Raw genomic sequence first — 21,796 nt, 5'->3', positions numbered from 1 at the left:
CCCCGGTTTCCATTGAAATGAATGAGATTGCATAATACTGTGGGGGGTAATACTGTAATTTCTACAGAAATGTTTTACAGTGTAGGTAAAATTAAACTGCTTAAGAGAATTAGATGGGGCCGGGGCCGCTGCTGCAAAGCCCTGAGTGACCCCTCCCCTAACGGACAGAACAACTGCAGACTGTCATGTCTGAACAAATATTTAATCTTTGTGAATGCAGTCTTAGTGAGTCATGCTGCCGAAGCGCATATATGCACAAGAAATGCCATTTCATTAATAATGGAAGTCAAACATAAACCTTATCTATTTGAATATACATTATCTTTTTTTCTGACTTTTCTTCCAGGCGCATCATACTGCTTAAGGCAAATTTGTAAATGTAAATGTAGATCTGATGTTATGTACTGTAATGTTTGTAAATGGTTTGTAATGTGAACCTTAATTAAAATTTTATTTTAGTCAGAACAACAGAAGCTGGGGACATTCGTTGGAGATCCCACAATCGATCTCACGGATATCAGAGCTTGAAGGCTCAAAGCAGGACACAGGCCAGGACTACATGCACAACATGTACATATTAATCTGACCTACTGTAATCAGAATGCAGTTAGTTTGATCATAACACATGCAGTCTTATTAGGTATAGTTACTTTTAAAAGATGATGAAACCAAGATGTTTTCTTCTATCTCAGTGGATTCATCTGATTCTGAACGCAAGATTGTGCTGCTGGGCAAAACGGGAGCAGGAAAAAGTGCAACAGGAAACACAATACTGGCCAAAGCAGCATTCAGAAATGAAATCTCTCTAATCGGAATCACTAAAACCTGTCAGAAAGAAGAAATGATGGTGGATGAAAAGAAGCTTTCAGTGATTGACACTCCAGGAATATTTGACAAATTGATAACTGAAGAGGATCTGAGGTCTGAAATAAAGAAGTGTGTCTACATGTCTGCGCCTGGTCCTCATGTGTTTCTGCTGGTCATCAGATTGGATGTGAGAGTCACAGATGAGGAAATAAGAGCAGTGAAATGGATTCAGGAGAACTTTGGTGAAGGTGCTGCATGTTACACCATTATTCTGTTCACTCATGCTGATCAGGTGAAGCGTAAATCATTAAATGAATTCATCAGAGCAAGTAACGATATCCAGGCACTTATTAATAAATGTGGAGGCAGATATCACGCATTCAACAATGAGGACATGGAGAACCGCTCTCAGGTCATAGAACTGCTGAAGAAGATTGAGAAGATGGTGAATGAGAATGGAGGAGAACATTACACCAATGAGATGTTTCAGGAGGCTCAAAAGAAGATTCTGAAAGTGATGTTCTGTAAGTATGTGTTTGTGAACATGTTTCATTCTGTTTTTACCAAGCTTTATAACATTATAACTCCAAGATATACTACTGTATAGGTTATGCTCATTTTCTCTGAAGCACGTCCTACCCTCCTGTCGGTTCTAATTTTATAAACCAGTAAACTAAATACAGCCGGCCTAATTTAAGCATCCTTGCCTCAACAACAAACTAGGTAGTTTTGCATTGTTGTAAAATAGTGTCTGAAAGGCCACCTAGAAAGATAGATAGATAGATAGATAGATAGATAGATAGATAGATAGATAGATAGATAGATAGATAGATAGATAGATAGATAGATAGATAGATAGATAGATAGATAGATAGATAGATAGATAGATAGATAGATAGATAGATAGATAGATAGATCTGTTTTCAGCAGCAAACAGCTTTGTTGCGTGACAGAACAACAATCCATTGCAGACTGTCATGTCTGAACAAATATTTAATCTTAGTGAATGCAGTCTAAAGCTGGGCGTGCACGGTGCAAATTCTGAGGGTCTGAACGTCGTGAGCTCTCGCACATGATACTAGTGAGTTTATGCGAAAATTATTCGGACGCAGTCACACACGACAAGATTTTACTGTACGACTTGACGAATTCTGACATAAGCATTTTCGCATCTTTGAGGATGAAGTAGGCTACCTTTCGTTGTGGCAGAATGTACAAAAAATAAAACAAAAAGAATAGGGTAAAGATATTGGCTTAAGTGCAGAAAACAGCCTGGAATTTCTGTTCTTTTGTATTTCTGTTTATGCATTCCGAAATTGCAATATAGGTCTAGAGCTGTGGCGGTGAAGGAATTTCTCTGGCAGTGATTTTCGTGCTAGCGCATGTGCGGTTTTACCGTCTTAATATATCATGTTTGTAGTGCCAAGTAAATATCTATATTGCTATTATTGATGCTACATATATTGTTGCTTTTTTATAAATATGACCGTTCAAAAAACAAATTCAGTGGGCCTGTTTATTTATTTGTAAATGCAAAATGAGGAGCAATGAGGTAAAACGCAAGGTAAGCTAACGTTACACGTCTTTCCTTTTATAATTAAATTATTAAGACAATACATCTACAGCCAGATATAAATTTGTAAAACGAAAATCATTTAATTTAATATAAAGCACATTGTCTAGGCTTGTTAAAGGAATAGTCTATCCATTTTCCATATTAAACTATGTTATTACCTTAACTAAGAAGAGTTGATACATACCTCTATCATCTTAGTGTGTGCACGTAAGCGCTGTGGCGCGCGGCGACACTTTGATAGCATTTAGCTTAGCCCTATTCATTCAATGGTAACAAACAGAGATAAAGTTACAAGTGACAGATTACAGATCCGCTTAGAAAAGCGCTACGTTTTATTTTGTGCCACCAAACTTGCTCGTATAACTACTCATCTTAAATAGGAAAAATTTTGATGTGTTTGGTCACTTCTAACTTTATCTCTGTTTGGTACCATTGAATGAATGGGGCTAAGCTAAAGGCTATCAAAGTGTCGCCGCGCCACAGCACTTACTGGACGCACTAAGATGATAGAGGGATGTATCAACTCTTCTTAGTTAAGGTAATAACGTCTCTTGTACGTATGTAACCCTCGTTCCCTGAAGGAAGGGAACGGAGACGTCACGTCGTGACCGACGTATTGGGAACGCGCCTCGCGGGACCAATCTACTTCGAGAACTACTAACACGCCAATGAACTTGGCATGCAGATATTTGCATCTGACGGCGCCGCCCCGCCGCTCGGGTATTTAAACGAGGATCAGGTGCAATATCATTAGCTTGATTTTTCGCTGAGAAAGCTGGCAACAGTGCACGGCCTAATTCAGCAATGGAACAGAACTGTGGCGACGGGACGTGACGTCTCTGTTCCCTTCCTTCAGGGAACGAGGGTTACATACGTAACCGAGACGTTCCCTTTCAGTTGGTCACAACAACATCACGTCGTGACCGACTTATTGGGAAACCCTACCAGAACGCCACAGAAGCTGAACCCTTCCAGTGCCTGCAAAAGCCCTCCGGCCTCCACGAAGGGGGCGGATGCTAAGGCTTACTGCAGAATGCCAGTCACTACCTGTTCCTTAACCCACGACAGTGACTAGGCGAACTGGGAAGCGAACTCATCAGGCGGGACTAGAACGCTGCAGAACTACCCTCTAGGGGGTCTACCACATGGGTGACATCATGAGAGCTTAAAGCATAACGTGAAAACCCTCTTAGTAGTATTTCATACTAGGGGAACGCGGAGCGTGCTCTGCTAGGGGGAATCTGGTAAGAATGTCCACGGAAATACACGCATAGAGACCCACAGGGGGCGCAATGCGGGTGCCTAACCTAACCCAGGTTCACATGGAAACATCTAGTGAGAGTCTTACAGCAGAAGCTCCGCAACATCAGCTGTCAAGGCAGTGGAGGAGTGAAAAACGCTATTTTGCGACGTTTTTGCTATAAAGGCCTTCCAAAATACCAAAATAGAGGCTGCAAGCCGACACGAGCCGGTCTCTAGTGGTCTTTTTTGATTGGAATAAAGAACCAGAGAGGATACCGGCTCAACACGAACACTGTAAACCTAGTGAACGTGTTAGGTGTCGCCCAGCCAGCAGCTCTGCAGATGTCTGTTAGCGAGGAACCACGAGCCAATGCCCAAGATGATGCTACACTTTTCGTAGAATGTGGACGCAGATTAAACGGGCAAGGAATACCCTGCTTTTCGTACGCAAAGGTAATAGTGTCCACAATCCAATGGGACATCCTCTGCTTGGTGACAGCATTCCCTTCTGCTGACCACCGTAACAAACAAAGAGCTGTTCCGAGGTTCTAAAGCTTTGCGTCCGAGTACATACACACGTAGCGCACGCACCGGACATAATAAAGCCATAGCTGGGTCTGCCTCCTCCGGGGGCAGCCCTTGCAAGTTCACCACTTGGTCTCTGAATGGAGTAGTGGGAACTTTGGGCACGTAGCCGGGCCAGGGTCTCAGTGTTACGCTGGATTCAGCGGGCCCGAACTGTATGCACGAATCGTTGACCGAAAATGCATTAAGATCCCCTATCCTCTTTACCGAAGACAAAGCAAGGAGTGTTAAAATTTTCAAAGTTAGAACCTTTATACTCACAGAATGCAGAGGCTCAAAGGGGGCGTTCTGTAAAGCTTTCAGCACCACGGACAGGTCCCAGGAATAGAGGGAGGACAAGAAGGATGCAGCCTTCATGCGCCTCTTAAAAACTTATCAACCAGGTCGTGCTGAGCCACTGTCCTACTGTTTATCGGAGCGTGGTGCACGGATATCGCAGCGATATCTACTTTAATGGTAGAGGGAGACAGCCTTCTGTCCAAGCAAAGGAGATAAATAAGCATGAGTCTGATTGAGCATTCTCGGATGTCTTCATTTTAGTGAGTACGTCTGTCTCGTAGACGGCGCTCGCGCTGCAGAGATGGTGTTAGATACCGAGTGTGGTAAATCACCTAGAACCTCAGCACCCCGTCCAGAGACCACACATGGAGGTTCCACAGATCGGGGTGCGAGTGACATAATGTGCCAGGGAATCCGCCAGGGAGGGGCTGTCGCTAGGAGAGTGAACTCTGTAAAACCAATTCCTAGTTGTCCAGTATGGCGCAACTAATAGAATGCGCTCCTCGTCCTCCCTGACTTTGCACAGTGTCTGCGCAATAAAGCTTACTGGGGGGAAACCCCGCGGCCAGCTGTGTGCCAGTGCATCCACGCTGAATGTTCCCTCGGATAATGAATAAAACAGGCGACAATGGGTTGTCTCTGGAGAAGCAAACAGATGTAACTGCGCTCTGTCGAAAAGTTTCCAAATCAGCTGAACCGACCGGGGGTGGAGTTGCCACTCGCCGGGGCGCGCTGCTCGTGAGAGCACGTCTTCTGACTCCAGAGGAGGAGATGACGGGCAAGATGCGACAGGTGACGAAAGCGCAGACTTCCTTGGCAATAGATATACGCTACAGCCACAGTGTTGTTGGTGCGCATCGAGTCACGTTGATGAAACCGACGAGCGCAAGATATACAGTGCACAGCTCGAGGCAATTTATGTGCCAATGTCGCTGGGTTGTCGACCAGAACCCCGAAGCGACGAGCCCGCCGTACGTGGCTCCCCACCCCGTTGTAAAGGCATCTGTGCCAACAATAGCATGCCTGGAGACCTGACTCAGTGGCACCCGCACCCTGAGAAACGCTGGGTCTGACCACTGGGTGAAAGTGAGACGGCATCTTGATGTAATTATAATACAGTGAAAGCCGGTGAGCCACGCTCTCCTCGGGACTCGGTCGTGAAGCCAACACTGAAGCCGTCTCATATGGAGCAGCCCGAGCGGTGTCACAGCCGCAGCTGCTGCCATATGCCCCAGAAGTTTCTGAAATTATTTCAGTGGAACCGCAACCTTGCCTTTAAATGTTGAGGCAAATCAGAATTGACTGAACACGCACTTCTATGAGACGTGCTGTTAAATCGACCAAATCCCGTTCCATTCCGAGATAAGAGATCCTCTGCATGGGGCAAAGTTTACTCTTTTCCCAGTTGACCTGAAGACCGAGACTAGCGAGGTGTTTAAGTACAAGATCTATATGTGTGCACAGCATCTGAAGAAACTTAGCTATTATGAGCCAATGCTAAAACGCAAACACCGCTCTCTCTCAGTGCTGCAGTGCGCCCTCCGTAACTTTCGTGAAGACACGGGGAGAGAGAGAAAGCCCAAACGGTGAGACTTTGTACTGATATGCCCTTCCCTCGAACACAAAACGGAGAAACGGCCTGTGTCGGGGGAGTATGGAGACATGAGAGTACGCGTCCTTCAGGTTGAAGGCTACAAACCAATCCAGTGGGCGGATGCATTAAAATATGCTCCTCTGCGTAAACATTTTGAACAGCATGCTGTGAATGTGAATTCTCGATTCAGTACGTGCAGATCTAGGATCGGACGCAACCTGCCGCTTTTCTTGGGTACAATGAAGTTAAGGCTGTAAAGCCCCGACTTTATCTCAGCTGGAGGGACTGGCTCAATCGCGGCCTTTGCCAATAGGACAGCAATCTCTGCACACAGTACGTGCGCCTTGGCAGCCTTCACCGTGGTGAAGCAAATGCCTGAATATTTGGAAGGTAGCCCCCAGATACTGAGGGAGAGGAAATTAACGGCACGATATGGGGAACTCAACGATGTGTGCTCTTTGGCCGCATTGTGAGATGTTGTGTGTAATGAAACACTCACCCAAGACCGCTGATGGATGCTAAGCAAAGGGGGCTCCTTTGTAGATGTCCCGCTCGACACATCCGCTGGTGAATGAGGAAGAGTAGAACGTAGGGTTTTTGAGCCCGTCCGAAACTCCTACATGCCTCCGGAGACCTGGAGAAAGAAGAGGAATTCGCTCTTTGAGGTTTAGTGGGTGCCGACTTAAGCCGGCAAAACAACAAAACAAAACCAGATTCCCCACCCGGCCCTCCGGGGGGGGGTGATGTTTTCACCATCTCCTGAAGAGCAATCCTCTCCATCTTCAGGTCGCCCGACTCAGAGCCGCTAGGTTTCATTTTCAACCTCTGTAGCGAGCTGAGTGGGCGGGTGAACTGCTTACGACAGGTTCCTTAGAGCTGCCGGGATGAAGGAACGAAAAAGCTGTAGCAGGACGCCCTCGGCGAAAAGCAGACCAATATACTGATGTAACGGAGGGGGCAGCTAGGCTCCGACGTGGCACGATGCCTCAGTCTGATCTAAAGCGGCCGATCATTGTTGGACACTCTCAGCCGCATCGCCGAAATGGCTGGTCTAAAATGGAACATTAGGAGACGATTATTAACGACCTAATGCCCGCAAGACACAACAAGAGATGGCATTCCTGGACCACCGGGGTGGACATAGCACGTCCAGCGGGCTGTGGGGTGAACCTAGTCGCTCGTAGCGCCAGGTCAGAGCCACACAGGATCCTTTAACTGCCGGACCGTCACCTCGCCTGTGCAGATCCTTCAGTGCCTTAGCCTGGCGGACCTGCATCAACGCCATGGCGCACACGGCAGAGGCCGCCTCTCACAAGCCCGTGGGTCTGTGAGGGGAGGGTGGCTGGTCTCTTGGAGCAGCATAACCCTTAGCGGCCCCGCCGTCAGGAGAGGTGAGAGGTGATGGCTGAACGGTCGGTTCCGGGAGGAAAACGCGATTTCCACAACCGTGTCAACCAACATGCACCCCAGGAAGAAAGGCACAGAAGGTTGGGGCTGTTCTTGCAGTCCCGAAGTGCCAATCATCTAGGCGGGACGGTGCGGGTGGGGGAGGAGTTATCCGCTCCACACAGACCGTCTCCGCGTTCCCGAGCGTACATGGCCGCCACTCGGGGTCGAGCACGAGAGCCCCTACCCAACCCGAAGGCGGGAGTGGGTCAGAGTCGGCGACCGAATAGACGACCCCCTCTCCGATGCTGTGACAGACATAGAATCCTTGTGAGGACCGAAAGAGGACGAGAACGCGTAGAACACCCGCCACCCGTCTCTTACGGCACCTCTGGCTGTGGATGGGGGTGCTGAGCGTCACTGGACAAACCAGCTAACCGATTCAGCACCGTATATATGGAGATAAGATTTCCGGAGTTTTGCCACTGCACCTTTAACGGGGCTCCGCAACGGAAATGCCTTAGCCTTAGCCCAACCTAATAAAGCACGCAGAGTTCTCAAAAGAGCTGAGAGTGTAGCTTCTCGTGAGCAGATTACTGCCAGCTTTTTTTAATTTTTTTTATTTATCCTTTATTTTACCAGGAAAATTCCATTGAGATATAAAATCTCTTCTTCCAGGGAGTCCTGGCCAAAATGGCAGCACACAAAGTTTCACACAAAGTTTCACACAAAAGTTCACAACATAGAATCATTTGAAACTCAAAAACCTACTTAGCAAAACATAGACATGTTTCCTTTAAATTAATCAATAAGAGCTTTTTAAAAGCATTTAAAGTGGGGAGTGTTTCTATTTTTATTAAACTCTGCAGTTCATTCCATAGGCCGGGAGCATATGAAGAAAAGGCAGTTTTACCAAACTCTGACCGTACTCTAGGAACATTTAAAAGCAGTTTATCAGCAGATCTTGTACTATATTTACAGGTGTAATATGATAAAAGACGACAGATATAAATTAGCAATATGCCTAACAATGCCTTAGCAATAAACATCAACATGTGTATTTTTCTCCTTTGAAACAAAGAAGTCCAACCCACCAGTTCATATAAAATACAATGATGAGTGCGTGAAGAGGCACTTGTCACAAAGCGTAAGGCAGCATGGTATACACAATCTAGCTTTTTTAAATAAGATGAATTTGCATGCATATACATCACATCACCGTAATCTAATACAGAAAGAAAACAACTTTGAATTATTTTCTTTCTTGCTTCAAAAGGAAAACATTTCTTTAAACGAAAAAGGAAACCCAATTTTGGCCTAAGTTTTTTTAAAAGATTTTCTATATGTACATTAAAACCTAATTTTTCATCTAGCCAAATGCCTAAGTATTTATAACAGTTTACTCTTTCTATGCAGTCCCCTTCTAAAGTTAAAATCTGACTATCTGTTTTAATTGAATCATGGGCAAAAATCATATAATTTGTTTTTTTAGTATTTAATACCAAGTTCAAACTTAACAATGACCATTGCAAAGAATGAAATGAATCTTGCAGGACCTCTATGGCTTGGCTCAAAGAATGTGCTACTAAATGATTGTATCATCAGCATATAGATGAATTTTAGCTTTGGTTATCCCACAATCAATATCATTTATATAAATAGAAAATAGGATTGGTGCTAAAATGGAACCCTGTGGTACACCTTTTATAATAGTTTGTTCTGCTGATATAATATTTTCAGCTGAAACACACTGAGTTCTTTCAGATAAATAATTTTTAAACAAATTTAAAACCATTTCACTAAAACCCACACAAGTAAGTCTCTGCAACAGTAGTTTATGATTAACGGAGTCAAATGCTTTAGCAAGATCTACAAATAAGGCTGCACAGTGCTGTTTACTATCCAATCCTTTAATAATATCATCAGTGACCAGCATAGCTGCTGTTATAGTGCTATGACCTGATCTAAAGCCAGAATGAAATTCATTTAAAATTTTATTTTCAGTTATAAACTGTTTTACTTGATCATTTACAAAAGATTCAAATACTTTAGCCCTCACTGACAACCTTGAAATTGGACGGTAATTATTCATATTATATGGATCACCCCCTTTTAACAAGGGTAGCACCATAGCCGATTTCCATGCATGGGGAATAACACCTGATTTTAAACTTAAGTTCAAAATCGAAGTGATGGGCTCTGTTATAAGATCTGCAGCAATTTTTAAAAAGTAAGGCTCTATTTTATCAGATCCCGCTGACTTCTTACAATCCAAAGTTGATAAGGCTTTATAGACTTGAGTAGCTAAAATAGGAATAAACGTGAATGGCTGCGAGCTACACGAAGTGTTTTCCACTGTATCTTTTATATTATTTTCCTTTAAATGACTAGTATCTGTACTTAAGTCAGCAGAGATAAAATGAGTATTAAAAGCTTTTACAATATTCTCTTTGTCTTGGATTATACTCTCATTTATTTTTAAATATTCCGGTAAACTGTTGGAGGTTTTTTTTACCTCACAGTGATCGAGTTAACTTCCAGAAATTAGCCGGATTGTTCAAATTTTCATTCATCATATTTATATAATAGTCACATTTAGATTTTTTTACCAATTTTGTACAATTATTTCTTATTGTCTTATAATTTACCCAGTCCATATTATTATTTGTTTTCTTTGCTTTAGCCCATGCGTTATCTCTTTTTTTGATAAGAGAAAATAGTGACTCATTAAACCAAGGATTATCTCTACTTCTTACTCTAAATCTTTTAAAAGGTGCATGTTTATCACATAGGCAAAAAAGTGCGCCTAAAATATTCCCATGCTATATCAACATCAGGTATATGTGAAACAACATATAGATCACTATTATAAATGTCTTTCAAAAAAGCTTGATCATTAAAATTTTTTAATTGTCGCTTCAAAATAAAACGTGGTTTACTCTTTGGAGTCTTGCAATTTCTTATACCCACTATCGCACAATGATCACTAATATCATTACAAAAAATTCCTACTGCTGAAAATCTATGAGGAGCATTAGTTAAAATAACATCCAGTAGCGTAGATTTTACTGGGTCTTTATGATTTAACCGGGTGGGTGACTTTATCAATTGATCCAGACAAAAGGAGTCACAAATATTCTTGAGTGGATCAGACATCTGTGATAACCAATCCCAGTTTAAATCCCCGAGCAAAATCAGCTCAGATTTTGTCCAGTTATGAAGAAAGTCCGTAAGTGAAGTAATAGCTTCACTTGAAGCCGAAGGGGGGCGATAACATCCCACAACGATGATATCAGGACCATTTGAAAAAAGTAGTTTAATTGCTAAAAGTTCAAAACATTTTGGTTTACTGATGGATAATATACAAGTGCAATTTATCTTAGACTTAATATAAATTGCTACTCCACCACCTTTTTTTGTTCGATCCGATCTAAAAACATTATACCCTTCAATATGTATCATAGTATTTGAAGTTGATTTATTTAGCCATGTCTCTGATAAAACAATAATGTCCGAGTTCGTTGAATCAGCCCATATTCTTATTTGATCCATTTTGTTTACCAAACTGCACACATTGAGGTGAAAAAGACGCAAACCATTTCTGGACTTAAAATCAGCAGGGGTTTGAAGCTGCAACGGTTCTGGCCCTGGATTAGGATGAATATTGCCCGATATTAATAGCAAAAGAAAGACCAACCAGCTCTTCCGTGCTGAACCAGCCGCTGTTGTACCGTCTCTGCAGATCGACGTTGCATAAGGAGACAGTTTTCCATTTCCACGCGCCCACAAACACCGCAAACCTCTCAATTCACCCCTCAGGATAAAAGGCGCTCGACCAACAAGGCACCTTTCCAGCATCCATAGCCTCATGACAGGATCTCCACCAACCAGCTCCGGGGAAGACCCACCGCTCGGAATAATCCATAGGCACGATGCACATGTATCTCCCCCCTCAATGGCGTCAAGCACGCCGTCCATAGGGATCCACAGCATCAAGCAGCCAAATAGGTAAACAAATGGAAGATATACTCTCATTTTGACAATGGATTTGTAATAGATTTGTAGAAAATCCCAGTAATCCAACGTAAGCCTTAAATAGTCTTTGATATCCTTTAAAAAACTTTTAAAACTTTTAAGACTGAAAAAGCAGAGGACAACACATACACACACACACTAGACACAGGCGGCCATTTTGGATGGTGTTTAAAATCATGGGATGCTTTTGAAGCGAAAGAGCTAATGATATTGCACCTGATCCTTGTTTAAATACCCGAGCAGCGGGGCGGCGCCGTCAGATGCAAATATCTGCATGCCAATTTCACTGGCTTGTTAGTAGTTCTCGAAGTAGATTGGTCCCGCGAGGCGTGTTCCCAATACGTCGGTCACGACGTGACGTCGCAGTGACCGACTGAAAGGGAACATAGTCAGAGGTGGGTAGTAATGAATTACATTTACTACGTTACATTTACTTGAGTACATTTTTTGGGTAACTAGTACTTTTAGAGTAAATTTAAGAATGGGGACTTTTTACTCTTACTCAAGTACATTTCTAGTGAAAAAACTGTACTTTTACTTCGCTACATTCGGCGGAGTTACTGCGCTACTGTCAAATGGTAATAATTAATGAATATATATTTTTTTAAGTTTATAGGGCGTGTTCGAAAGTTTCGCGAAACAGGCTGCGTCACCCTTTAGCGCGCGCGACCGCACGTAAATGATAGGAGAAGCAGATGAGGGCGCGTGTGCATTCTGCGAGATATATCGGAGGCAGATCATGCGTGGCTTCAAGTTCGGTCTATGTTTTCACTCCAAGAGGTCAAAAAGAATAGTTTCATAATGCGATGCATGCTTTGTTCAATAAACGAGCTGACATCTCAGCGTACAGGAATTCAAGATCCAACCTGAAGTAAGTGTCACAGTATTGTCTATTTGTACACTATTAATGGTCATTTCACACACTGTCCGAGTTTTTTGCCATATGCCATATGCACTCTTGTGCAAGCGATGACAAAACCTAGTGTAAGTTAAACCTGTAAGGGGAACAAATATGGCCCCATCCATCCGTTTGGCCCAACGACGGAATCCAAATGGCATGGCCGAGTATTATAATGCGTTCGGTCTTTTCCGGCGCTTATAAAGACATATTAACGTTACGCAACTTTACACCTGACTCCAAAGATATAAAACGTATTGTAATATGAATCAAATTGATATAAATATAGAATTTGGATAAACGTTTGATCATTCTATTTAACTCATCGTTATATTGACTCGTTCAAGTGGATCTCAATTGTCGCTTAGAATCCTTGCATCAGCTGCTGCAGGTTCACGATCACAAACTCGACCATACAACTAATCAAGAGTTAAGAAGTTCGTCAGACCTTATAATTAAAGGCAGTCGATTCGTCGATGCTTAACCCTGTAGTTAAAATACAGTGGTTCTTCAGACCAAAGGCAGACGATGCGCCAAACTTTACTCTATTGATAAAGAGTAAGTGGTTCGTCAGACCAACATAGTAAAAGGCAGACGATACGCCAAACTTAACCCTATTAGTAGTAAATGGTTCGTCAGACCAAAATAGTAAAAGGCAGACGATACACCAAACTTAACCCTATTAAGAGTAAGTGGTTCGTCAGACCAGATAACCAAAATACAAAATGGCAGACAATACGCCTACTTAATCCTGATCGTAGATTTGCGGTAACAAAGGATACATCAATTTACTTGTAGTCAATAATTCAGAGTAAGGCAGAATAAATGCAAATGTAACAATTTATTAACCAGGTAGGAAAAACATAATTCAAAGCCAATTAATATATCCAATTCAAATACAAAACAATAAAACGAAAAACCATTGCATACCTGGTAAGGAGATGAAGATCTGGTTGCAGATTCCTCAAAATAAAATAAAAAGAAACATGATGCTGTATCAAAGATACAGCATCATGGGAGTACATTTCTAGATATAGAAAGTCCCGCCCAAATCTTCTACACATCTCCTTAAATAACCAGAGAACAAAGCATATAGGAATTTGGTACTGATTGGTTGTTGTAAAACTTAGGGCTGTCCTTAATTTGTATACAGTGGGTGATTGGTTTATGCTTAGGATAGGAGGTGTCTATCAACAATGAATGAAGTTTCACATATACTTTAACATTGAATTCTGTTGTTATATGAGTGAGACCATTGTAACCACTTGCAATGAGATATTTCAATATAAAACAAATAAGATCAGTTTTAAATTCTTTGTGCATGTAGAATGTGGCATTTCATATACAGTTTGCTTTGAGAGAATGAGGATACAAATGTATGACACCCTAAAGGTGTGTCTTTGAAACCCAAATGTGTCTCAGTGGGAAGTCCACTGTGAATCGTAGAGAGTTGCTTTCCCGAGCACTCACTTTGCCCCCATGCAGTGTCCTTTGGGGAGGTGCTATCTTTATTCAGGAAATTGTCTTACAAACCATACAAACAAGCACGTTCACATCTGCACATTTCCATATTATTTTCCCACAACTAAACAAACTGAACAGCATAATGTAATGACGTCTTGCATGTATACACAAATCCGGACACCTCACTAATGTGTAGAAAATACATTCAAATAAAAACGGGATTGTATTTTATTTAAATCCTTCCTAAAGAATGAATAAATAAAAATAAAATAATTAAGTTTGTTTTTAAAGAAACATGTATTATATATTATAATAAATGTAGAGTTGATTTGCACAAACAGATAAGTTCCATATGAAATTCTAAAATGATCATTTCTATAAGGCTTCTGTTTATGTTCAGTAATTGCACTTTAATGGCAATGAAAATAACCTATTCATATAAAAACATGATAACAAACAGACACACACGTTCTTTTTTGTTTACTGTTTGCATGTTTAAAGGAAGATGCTGACAAGTTTGTGTTGTGAACATGAAAATAAATACAGAGTTAACCGTCAGAAAAACATCTGTGTGTTTGAGATTTTTTCTCAAATGACACGTTGGGCCCTATTTTAACGATCTGAAACGCAATTGCGCAAAGCGCAAGTGACTTTGTTGGCGGATCTTGGGCGCTGTTGCTATTTTCCCGGTGGGAGAAATGACTCTTGCGCGAGGCGCAAATCAATAAGGGGTTGGTCTGAAGTAGGTTCATTATTCATAGGGGTGGTTTGGGCGTAACGTCAAATAAACCAATCAGAACGCTATCCAACATTCCCTTTAAACGCAAGGGCGCAAGTTCCATGGTGGGTTGCTATTATAATGACGGATTTACCAGGCGCATGCCAGGAGCGGTTCACAGCCGAGGACACCCACGTTCTTGTAAGAGCAGTCAAAGACAGAGAAGTTGTTTTGTATGGGGATAGGAGAAACCCGCCCAAATCAGCGTCGGTTAAACAGGCGTGAGAGGAAATATAGCCACAATTTTCTCATCAGCTGGCATCCCTATCGTTGCGCCAAGGGCTACAATGATGTCAGGAGACGGGGAATCCCAAGCTTGCCAGCATAAATCGGGCACGCCGTGTAACGGGAGGTGGATCTGCCTCTACACATGACCTGACGCCAGCAGAGGACATCGCTGCGTCCACCCTCACCGCTGAAAGGGTTTGGGGGCTTTGAAATCGGACCCAAGAAACGCAAGCAAGGTCCACCCCAAAGTACACTTACAAATCAAGTTCATATACATTAAGGTTCTTATGAAAACATTTTTATTATTATTTACATAAAATAAACGTAATACAGCCACACAACAAACTTATGAAAATATTTTAATCGTTATTTGCATGAGAATTTTTTAACGCAGCCACACAATCAATAAAAACTATCACCACAATGCTCACCACTATGATTTCCCTTATGTGTTAATATTTTTTATTGTAACAATTCATGGTTTGCAAAAATAGCTGTTGCATTTGTGTAGATTAGATAAGCAAAGTGTGTGCGCGTTGTGCACGCTATACATTATGGTCAAGCATGGGTCCTTAAAATAGCATGATGAACCACGCGCAACGCGCCACTGACTTTAGACTAGTTTTTTTTTGGTCAGTGGCGCAATTGTTTTTTGAAACTGCAAAATAGCATCAGGGATGGTTTGCGCCGGAACACGCCTCCTTTTTTGCGCTGAACCGCCCAGGGAGCGCAAGTTCATTCCCTAGTTTGCCGACGTGCGTCTGTGGAGGGAAAAACCCGCTGTGCGCCGGTGCAAAATACGAATGATACATGCGTCACTGACAAAGTCAATTGCGCTGGGTGCAAGATAGGGCCCGTTATGTGATGATAATGTATCCATTGCAGGACTGAGATAGGCTGCTTTACTTGTATATAAGCAGAACAATGAGACTTTTAGGGAGAAGTTTGTGAAAACCCTCCAAGTAGTCTGAAATTCAGTGCTTTTGCGCTACTTCTCTATCAGATCAGAAGTAACGAGTAACTAAATACTTTTTTACTCTTACTCAAGTTAATAATTAGATTGATACTTTTACTTTTACTTGAGTACATTTTTGCATAAGTACTTGTACTTTTACTTGAGTACAGATTTTGTGTACTCTACCCACCTCTGAACATAGTTTAATATGGAAAATGGATAGACTATTCCTTAAAGTCCAAATGTACGGACCCTCTGTCAATGCTGTGTCTTGAAGTAAAAGTGAGCCCGCATCATTTGTGCTCCTGTAACTGCACAAAATAAATGCCATACAGAAGGCATTGGATATTAATATAGGGCATTTTCACAGTAGGCCTATGTAAATTAATACATAGCAATACAAATATAGTATGAAAACAAATTAATCATTATTTAAATAAAGTTTCAGAGATATCATACATTTTTAGTCATTTAAATGTTCTCATCATTTCAGAACAAGCTAAGACTACCATAACAACTTTCATGGGCTATATCATGTGTTCCTTTGGGCGAAAATATGTAAAATATATATATGTATATATGTGGGTAAAAAATACAGAACAAGCTCACTTATTAAAGCAGAAGCTCCATAATAAGGTGGAAAACGTTGTCTCCGCATATGATCATCATGTTTATGTGCTCTCTCAATAAATGCATATCTTATAGCCCATTAAACATGGACATTCCGTTGCTTTTTATTTTCTGTCGCGATAGCCCTTTTAATACCCATTCATTTATGAAACTGTACTACAGCGACTTTGGCACAGCTTGGATTACACAAAAATTGCGACATTCTTTGTACATCCTGTACTGTTTAAACCAGTGGTCTCTGCACGGAGTCTAATCATTTTTATATTTATTTATTACATATTTTAGTTGGCTTATTTTATGTTTACATTGTAAATAATGATAAAACATATTAACAAGTAAAGAAAAATCAACAAGTAAAACAAAAAAGTTTTAATATCAAAAAGTAGCCCTTGTTTAATGCATTATTGTGGTAGCACTTATAGCCTATTATCAGAACAGCGGTATAGCCTAAAACAACTGCACCCTCTCCTGTTTCCGCACACATCCAAAGCTGTGGTCGGACATCACTAAAACAGGTATGACAGGTATTTGTCATGATGTCCGGTCACCGAAGTGTGTGTGTGCGCGAAACATAGCCAGCTATAGAGTTGTCGTCCAGATTTGAAGTAGCAGTGCCACATTTGTCTTTCTTTTTCTGTGTTTTGTACATTCTGATTGGTCAACTTCAAGTGCTTTGCCAGATCGTCTCGTTCACCTGCACCAACACTACAAATTTATACCAACATCTCCCGAACTTTTTTGACATGTTTAAAGGAACAGTATGTAAGAAATTTATATCAATTAATCATAAAATGACCCTGATATGTCACTAGACATTAAGAAATCATTTTAATTTCAAATACTTATATCACTGACAACAGTGGTATGGCCAGGATATTGTCATTTAAAAAGTGGAGTTGCAGCCCTCAACTGATGTATATGTTGTCATTTTGTGTATTGGCCACCAGTTGTGTGATTGCAGTACCAGTTTTAGCCACAAGTTTTGTTATTGCAATACCAGTTTTGGCCGCAATCCTACATACTGTTCCTTTAAAAATTATCAGGAGGTCGTGAGGTGCTCGTAACCTGCTCGGCTCGGCTCGTAATTCCTCTCACACGGCGCGAGCCGCAACCATACGAGCATGAACCATTTGCTCCCGAGAAAAAAAATCGCATGCGAGCCCCTACGACAGCAAAAATCGCACCGTGTACACCCGCCTTTCGTGAGTCATGCTGCCAAAGATCTTTAAGATCTTTTCTTTCTGTTGGTAATTTCCATGTTTTAGTGATATAATTGTGTCCCTAGTAGTGTTGTAGTTCTCGAGACCGGTCTCGGTCTCAAGACCACTTTTTAAAGGTCTTGGTCTCGTCTTGGAATCGACCGCATTTTTACTCGGTCTCGTCTCGGTCTCAGACAAAGAGGACTCAGAATTTTATTTCAAGACCGGTCAAGACCACAACAGATGGCACATCACAAATTTATTTTTTATCATTAATTTTATGCAGTTTATTCAGGTTTGGCATATGATGTTGGCATTGTTTGAGCATTGTTTAAGTTTCTCCCGATGACATTTTTTCTAATTTTATTACTAAAAACAAACTGCATTGTGTTAAGTGGATGGCAAGCCATGGAAAGACAGTTCAGAATAAATGGTTAAGTTGATTTCAGCTCTTTAGTGTTTGGTCACTTTTATTTGCTTATAGACTAAGACAAATTCCCACATATCTGCAATGCCTTTGATTTATCAACTTCTCTGATGGCATACACACACACACGCACGCACACACACACACACACACACACACACACACACACACACACACACACACACACACACACACACACACACACACACACACACACACACACACACACACACACACACACACACACACACACACACACACACACACACAGACAAGAAGTGCCTAATCATATGTATATTCCACATTTTATCATAAGTGTTATAATGCAGTGACTTGCAATGGTCTTGGTCTTGACTTGGTCTGGGCCTGGATTGGTCTTGACTCTGTCTCGACCCTTTAAAGTCTTGGTCTTGTCTCGGTCTCGGCCTGTCTTGGTCTTGGTCATGACTTGGTCTCGGTTTAGGTGGTCTTGACTACAACACTAGTTCCTAGTGCTTCTATCAACCTAAAAAATGTGAAAAAGATCAACCCAGTGACTTCTGCAAGCATGTTAAAAAATAGATCATTGTAATTTGGCTCCTATAGTGATGTCAAAAGGGGATAATACCGCCCCCTTAATCTGCACTATCCAACCACAGCACAGCCATTTAGTACAGAGAGAAAGAAAGAAAATAATTCACAGCACAACTGAGTTTCAATTGCAACAAACCACCATCATTGTGATCAGTGTTTGTATTTCATCAGCTCATTTGCATTTTAAATGACACACCCAAAAACGGCACACTTTTGCTCAGGCCTACAATGTGGCAATTTTAACATGCTGTAATTAATTATCAGTGAGGTATTTTGAGCTAGAACTTCAATTACGCACTCTGGGGACACCAAAGATTTAGTTTACATCCTAAAATCTCATAATATGACCCCTTTAACGGCAGATAGGGAAGGAGAATTTTGAGACGCATCCTAACTTGTCAAAAAATCCTAAAAACTGTCTTAACTTTGCTTAAAGGCGGAGTCCATGATGTTTGAAAGCCAATGTTGATATTTGAAATCACCTAAACAAACACGCGCCTACCCCAATAGAATCTGGACCTTCTGTTGATAGACCCGCCCCACACATACGCAACCCGGCATTTGATTTGATTTGATTGGCTATAAGTGTGTTTTGGTAGTCGGCCCGTCTCCTTTTCCAACGCGTTTTTCAAACATCGTGGACTCCGCCTTTAAGCAATGCTAAAACATTAATAAAAAGCACAGACTATGATTACAATGAAATTAATAACATTTCTTTTTTTTGCCCCATTGAAATAAAAAGGACAATTACTATGTTTACTGTACAGCAGCCGCTCACGCATTATTGGTTGCATGGTAACAGACCTAAGAGTAGCTGAACATGATTGCGCGATTTAAGTTTCCTTACTAGATATTAGATAAGATTTGTTGAGATAAGATGAGAATACTGAATCAACTTAAGATTTGCTTCTGTAATATGAATTTGCAAAATGTCCTAATTTAACATATCACAACTTAAGTTAAGACCTAAACGTTTCTGTAATATATGGCCCCTGGTACTTACTTCAAGTTGAATCAACATTTTTTTTTACAGTATAGTCTGCATGATTTTTATATGATAATTTAGTTATTTTTTAATTCTGGTTTTCCTTTCAAATTCTGATTGCAGGGTCAGCAAAACCCAAATTTTTCCTGCTGGGAAAAAGTGGATCAGGAAAAACTGCTACAAGAAAAAACATTCTTAGACAAGAGTGTAATTCAAAAAATTCACCAACTAAAACCTGTGAGAAACATAAAGAAATAGTAAATGGAAAAAAACTAGAAATTATTGACACTCCAGAGCTGTTTAACTCTGGAGAATCCACGGGATTTATTTGGCCAATGTTAATTGCTGCTAAGAGAAGGGTTCTTGGGTTCAGGGTTAATACATCAGTAAACATAAGGGCTGAAATAGAGAGGCTTGTTGGTGTGTCTTCTCCTTTTGTGTTTCTCCTGGTCATCAAACTCAGTGACAAATCCAAGAAGGAGAAAACAGTGAAATGGATTCAGAAGAACTTTGGTGAAGATGCTGCACGTTACACCATTATTCTGTTCACTCATGTAGATCGTCTGAAGCGTACATCATTAGATAATTATATCAGAGAGAGTTCAGATCTACAAGCATTAATTGACAGATTAGGCAGATATCATTCATTCAACAATAAGAACATGAAGAACCGCTCTCAAGTCATGCAACTGTTGGAGATGATTGAGGAGATGGTGGTGAAGAATGGAGGGAGGCATTACACCAAAGTAATGTTTGAGGAGGCTCAAAGGAAGATAGAGGCAGAGAAGTTCTGTAAGTAAACTGTCTTGTTATATTTTTTACTTTTGACATGGTTTGGTCTTTAAAACATCATAATACCATGATATAAACAGCAGTAAGACAAACAAGCTATTCAAGTTTAGCTCTGGAGATTTTCTCTGGATCAGTCTTTCTTTTTAACTGGATAATTTTCATTTCATATTGTAATGAAATACACTTATGGGATAGTTCTGATTCTAACAGGGTCAGCGAAACCAAGGATTGTGCTGGTGGGTCAAACTGGATCAGGAAAAACTGCAACAAAAAAAATCTTTGTGGGAGAAGATTGCAATTCATCAAATTCAGCAAATAAAACCTGTAAGAAACATACAACAATGGTGGATGGAAAGACCATAACAATAATTGACACTCCAGGATTATTTGACACAACAAAAAAGTTGAAGTCTGAGATTCAGAATTGTATCTACATGTGTGCTCCTGGTCCTCATGTGTTTCTGCTGGTCATCAGAGTGGGTGCGAGAATCACAGAGAAGGAGAAACAAGCAGCAAGATTGATTCAGGAGATGATTGGAGAAGATGTTGTACACTTCACTGTCATATTGTTCACTCATGTAGATAAGCTGTGGGGTAAAACATTAGATGAATATATCAGTGAGAGTTCAGATCTACAGGCACTGGTTAACAGCTGTGGTGGCAGATATCACTCAATCAACAACCAGGACAGAGAAAATCAGAAACAGATCTCAGAGCTGCTGGAAAAGATAGAAAACATGGCAGAGCGCAATGAATGGAATCATTTCACAAATGAGAAGCTTAAAAAAATTATAAACGGAAAGATAGACATTGAAAAAATTAAAGCTGCATTATTAACTGGACAAGAAATAGCAATTGCAGTAGCAGGAGGTCTAGGTCTTGTAGTAACATTGGTTGTCATAGCACCAGTAGCTGTAGTTGTCGGAGGTGTAAGTGCAATCGGAGCAGCTGGAGTGTTAACATACAGAAAGATTAGAGAATTCAGGGCAAAAAGAGATTAGAATTGTTTTGCCAATTATTTGAATACAGGACTACTGTGATTGTCTATGTGGTTGCTGTATGGTAATTATTTCATATAACAGGGTGTAAAGTAATTTTAATAACTGTTTTTAATAAAAGATCCCTTTATAGTCCAATACAATCTTTTCTCACATGACTCACAATTGTTAATACTTTATTGTTTAGCAATTCTCATTTTACTGCCTCAAAGATAAATCGCTTGGTTGTTATCTTAACCTTGTTTGTAAGTTGCTTTGGATTAAAATGTCTGATAAATGCCCAAATAATCAGATCTTTAAAAAAAGAATAATGCTTTTTTTGTCATAAGTCTTCAGTTAATCTTTTCTGTTATGGTAAATTAATA

The 21,796-nt window shown here is 40.8% G+C and overlaps 1 protein-coding gene across 1 annotated transcript; it reads left to right on the top strand.

The window, feature by feature from the left end:
- Positions 1-513: 513 nt before the first annotated feature.
- LOC129443337 (GTPase IMAP family member 8-like) lies at positions 514-21,434 on the top strand. The gene is made up of 3 exons (XM_073865089.1): positions 514-1,331; positions 19,765-20,433; positions 20,644-21,434. Exons 1-3 carry the CDS (start codon positions 674-676, stop codon positions 21,432-21,434), a joined length of 2,118 nt encoding a protein of 705 aa, XP_073721190.1. The 5' UTR covers positions 514-673.
- Positions 21,435-21,796: the final 362 nt, after the last annotated feature.

The sequence above is a fragment of the Misgurnus anguillicaudatus genome, unplaced genomic scaffold (genome assembly GCF_027580225.2).
Source record: "Misgurnus anguillicaudatus unplaced genomic scaffold, ASM2758022v2 HiC_scaffold_29, whole genome shotgun sequence".
In the NCBI taxonomy this organism is placed as follows: Eukaryota; Metazoa; Chordata; class Actinopteri; order Cypriniformes; family Cobitidae; genus Misgurnus; species Misgurnus anguillicaudatus.
The sequence above is the reverse complement of the archived record's forward strand: the minus strand, read 5'-3'. Positions and strand labels throughout refer to the sequence as shown.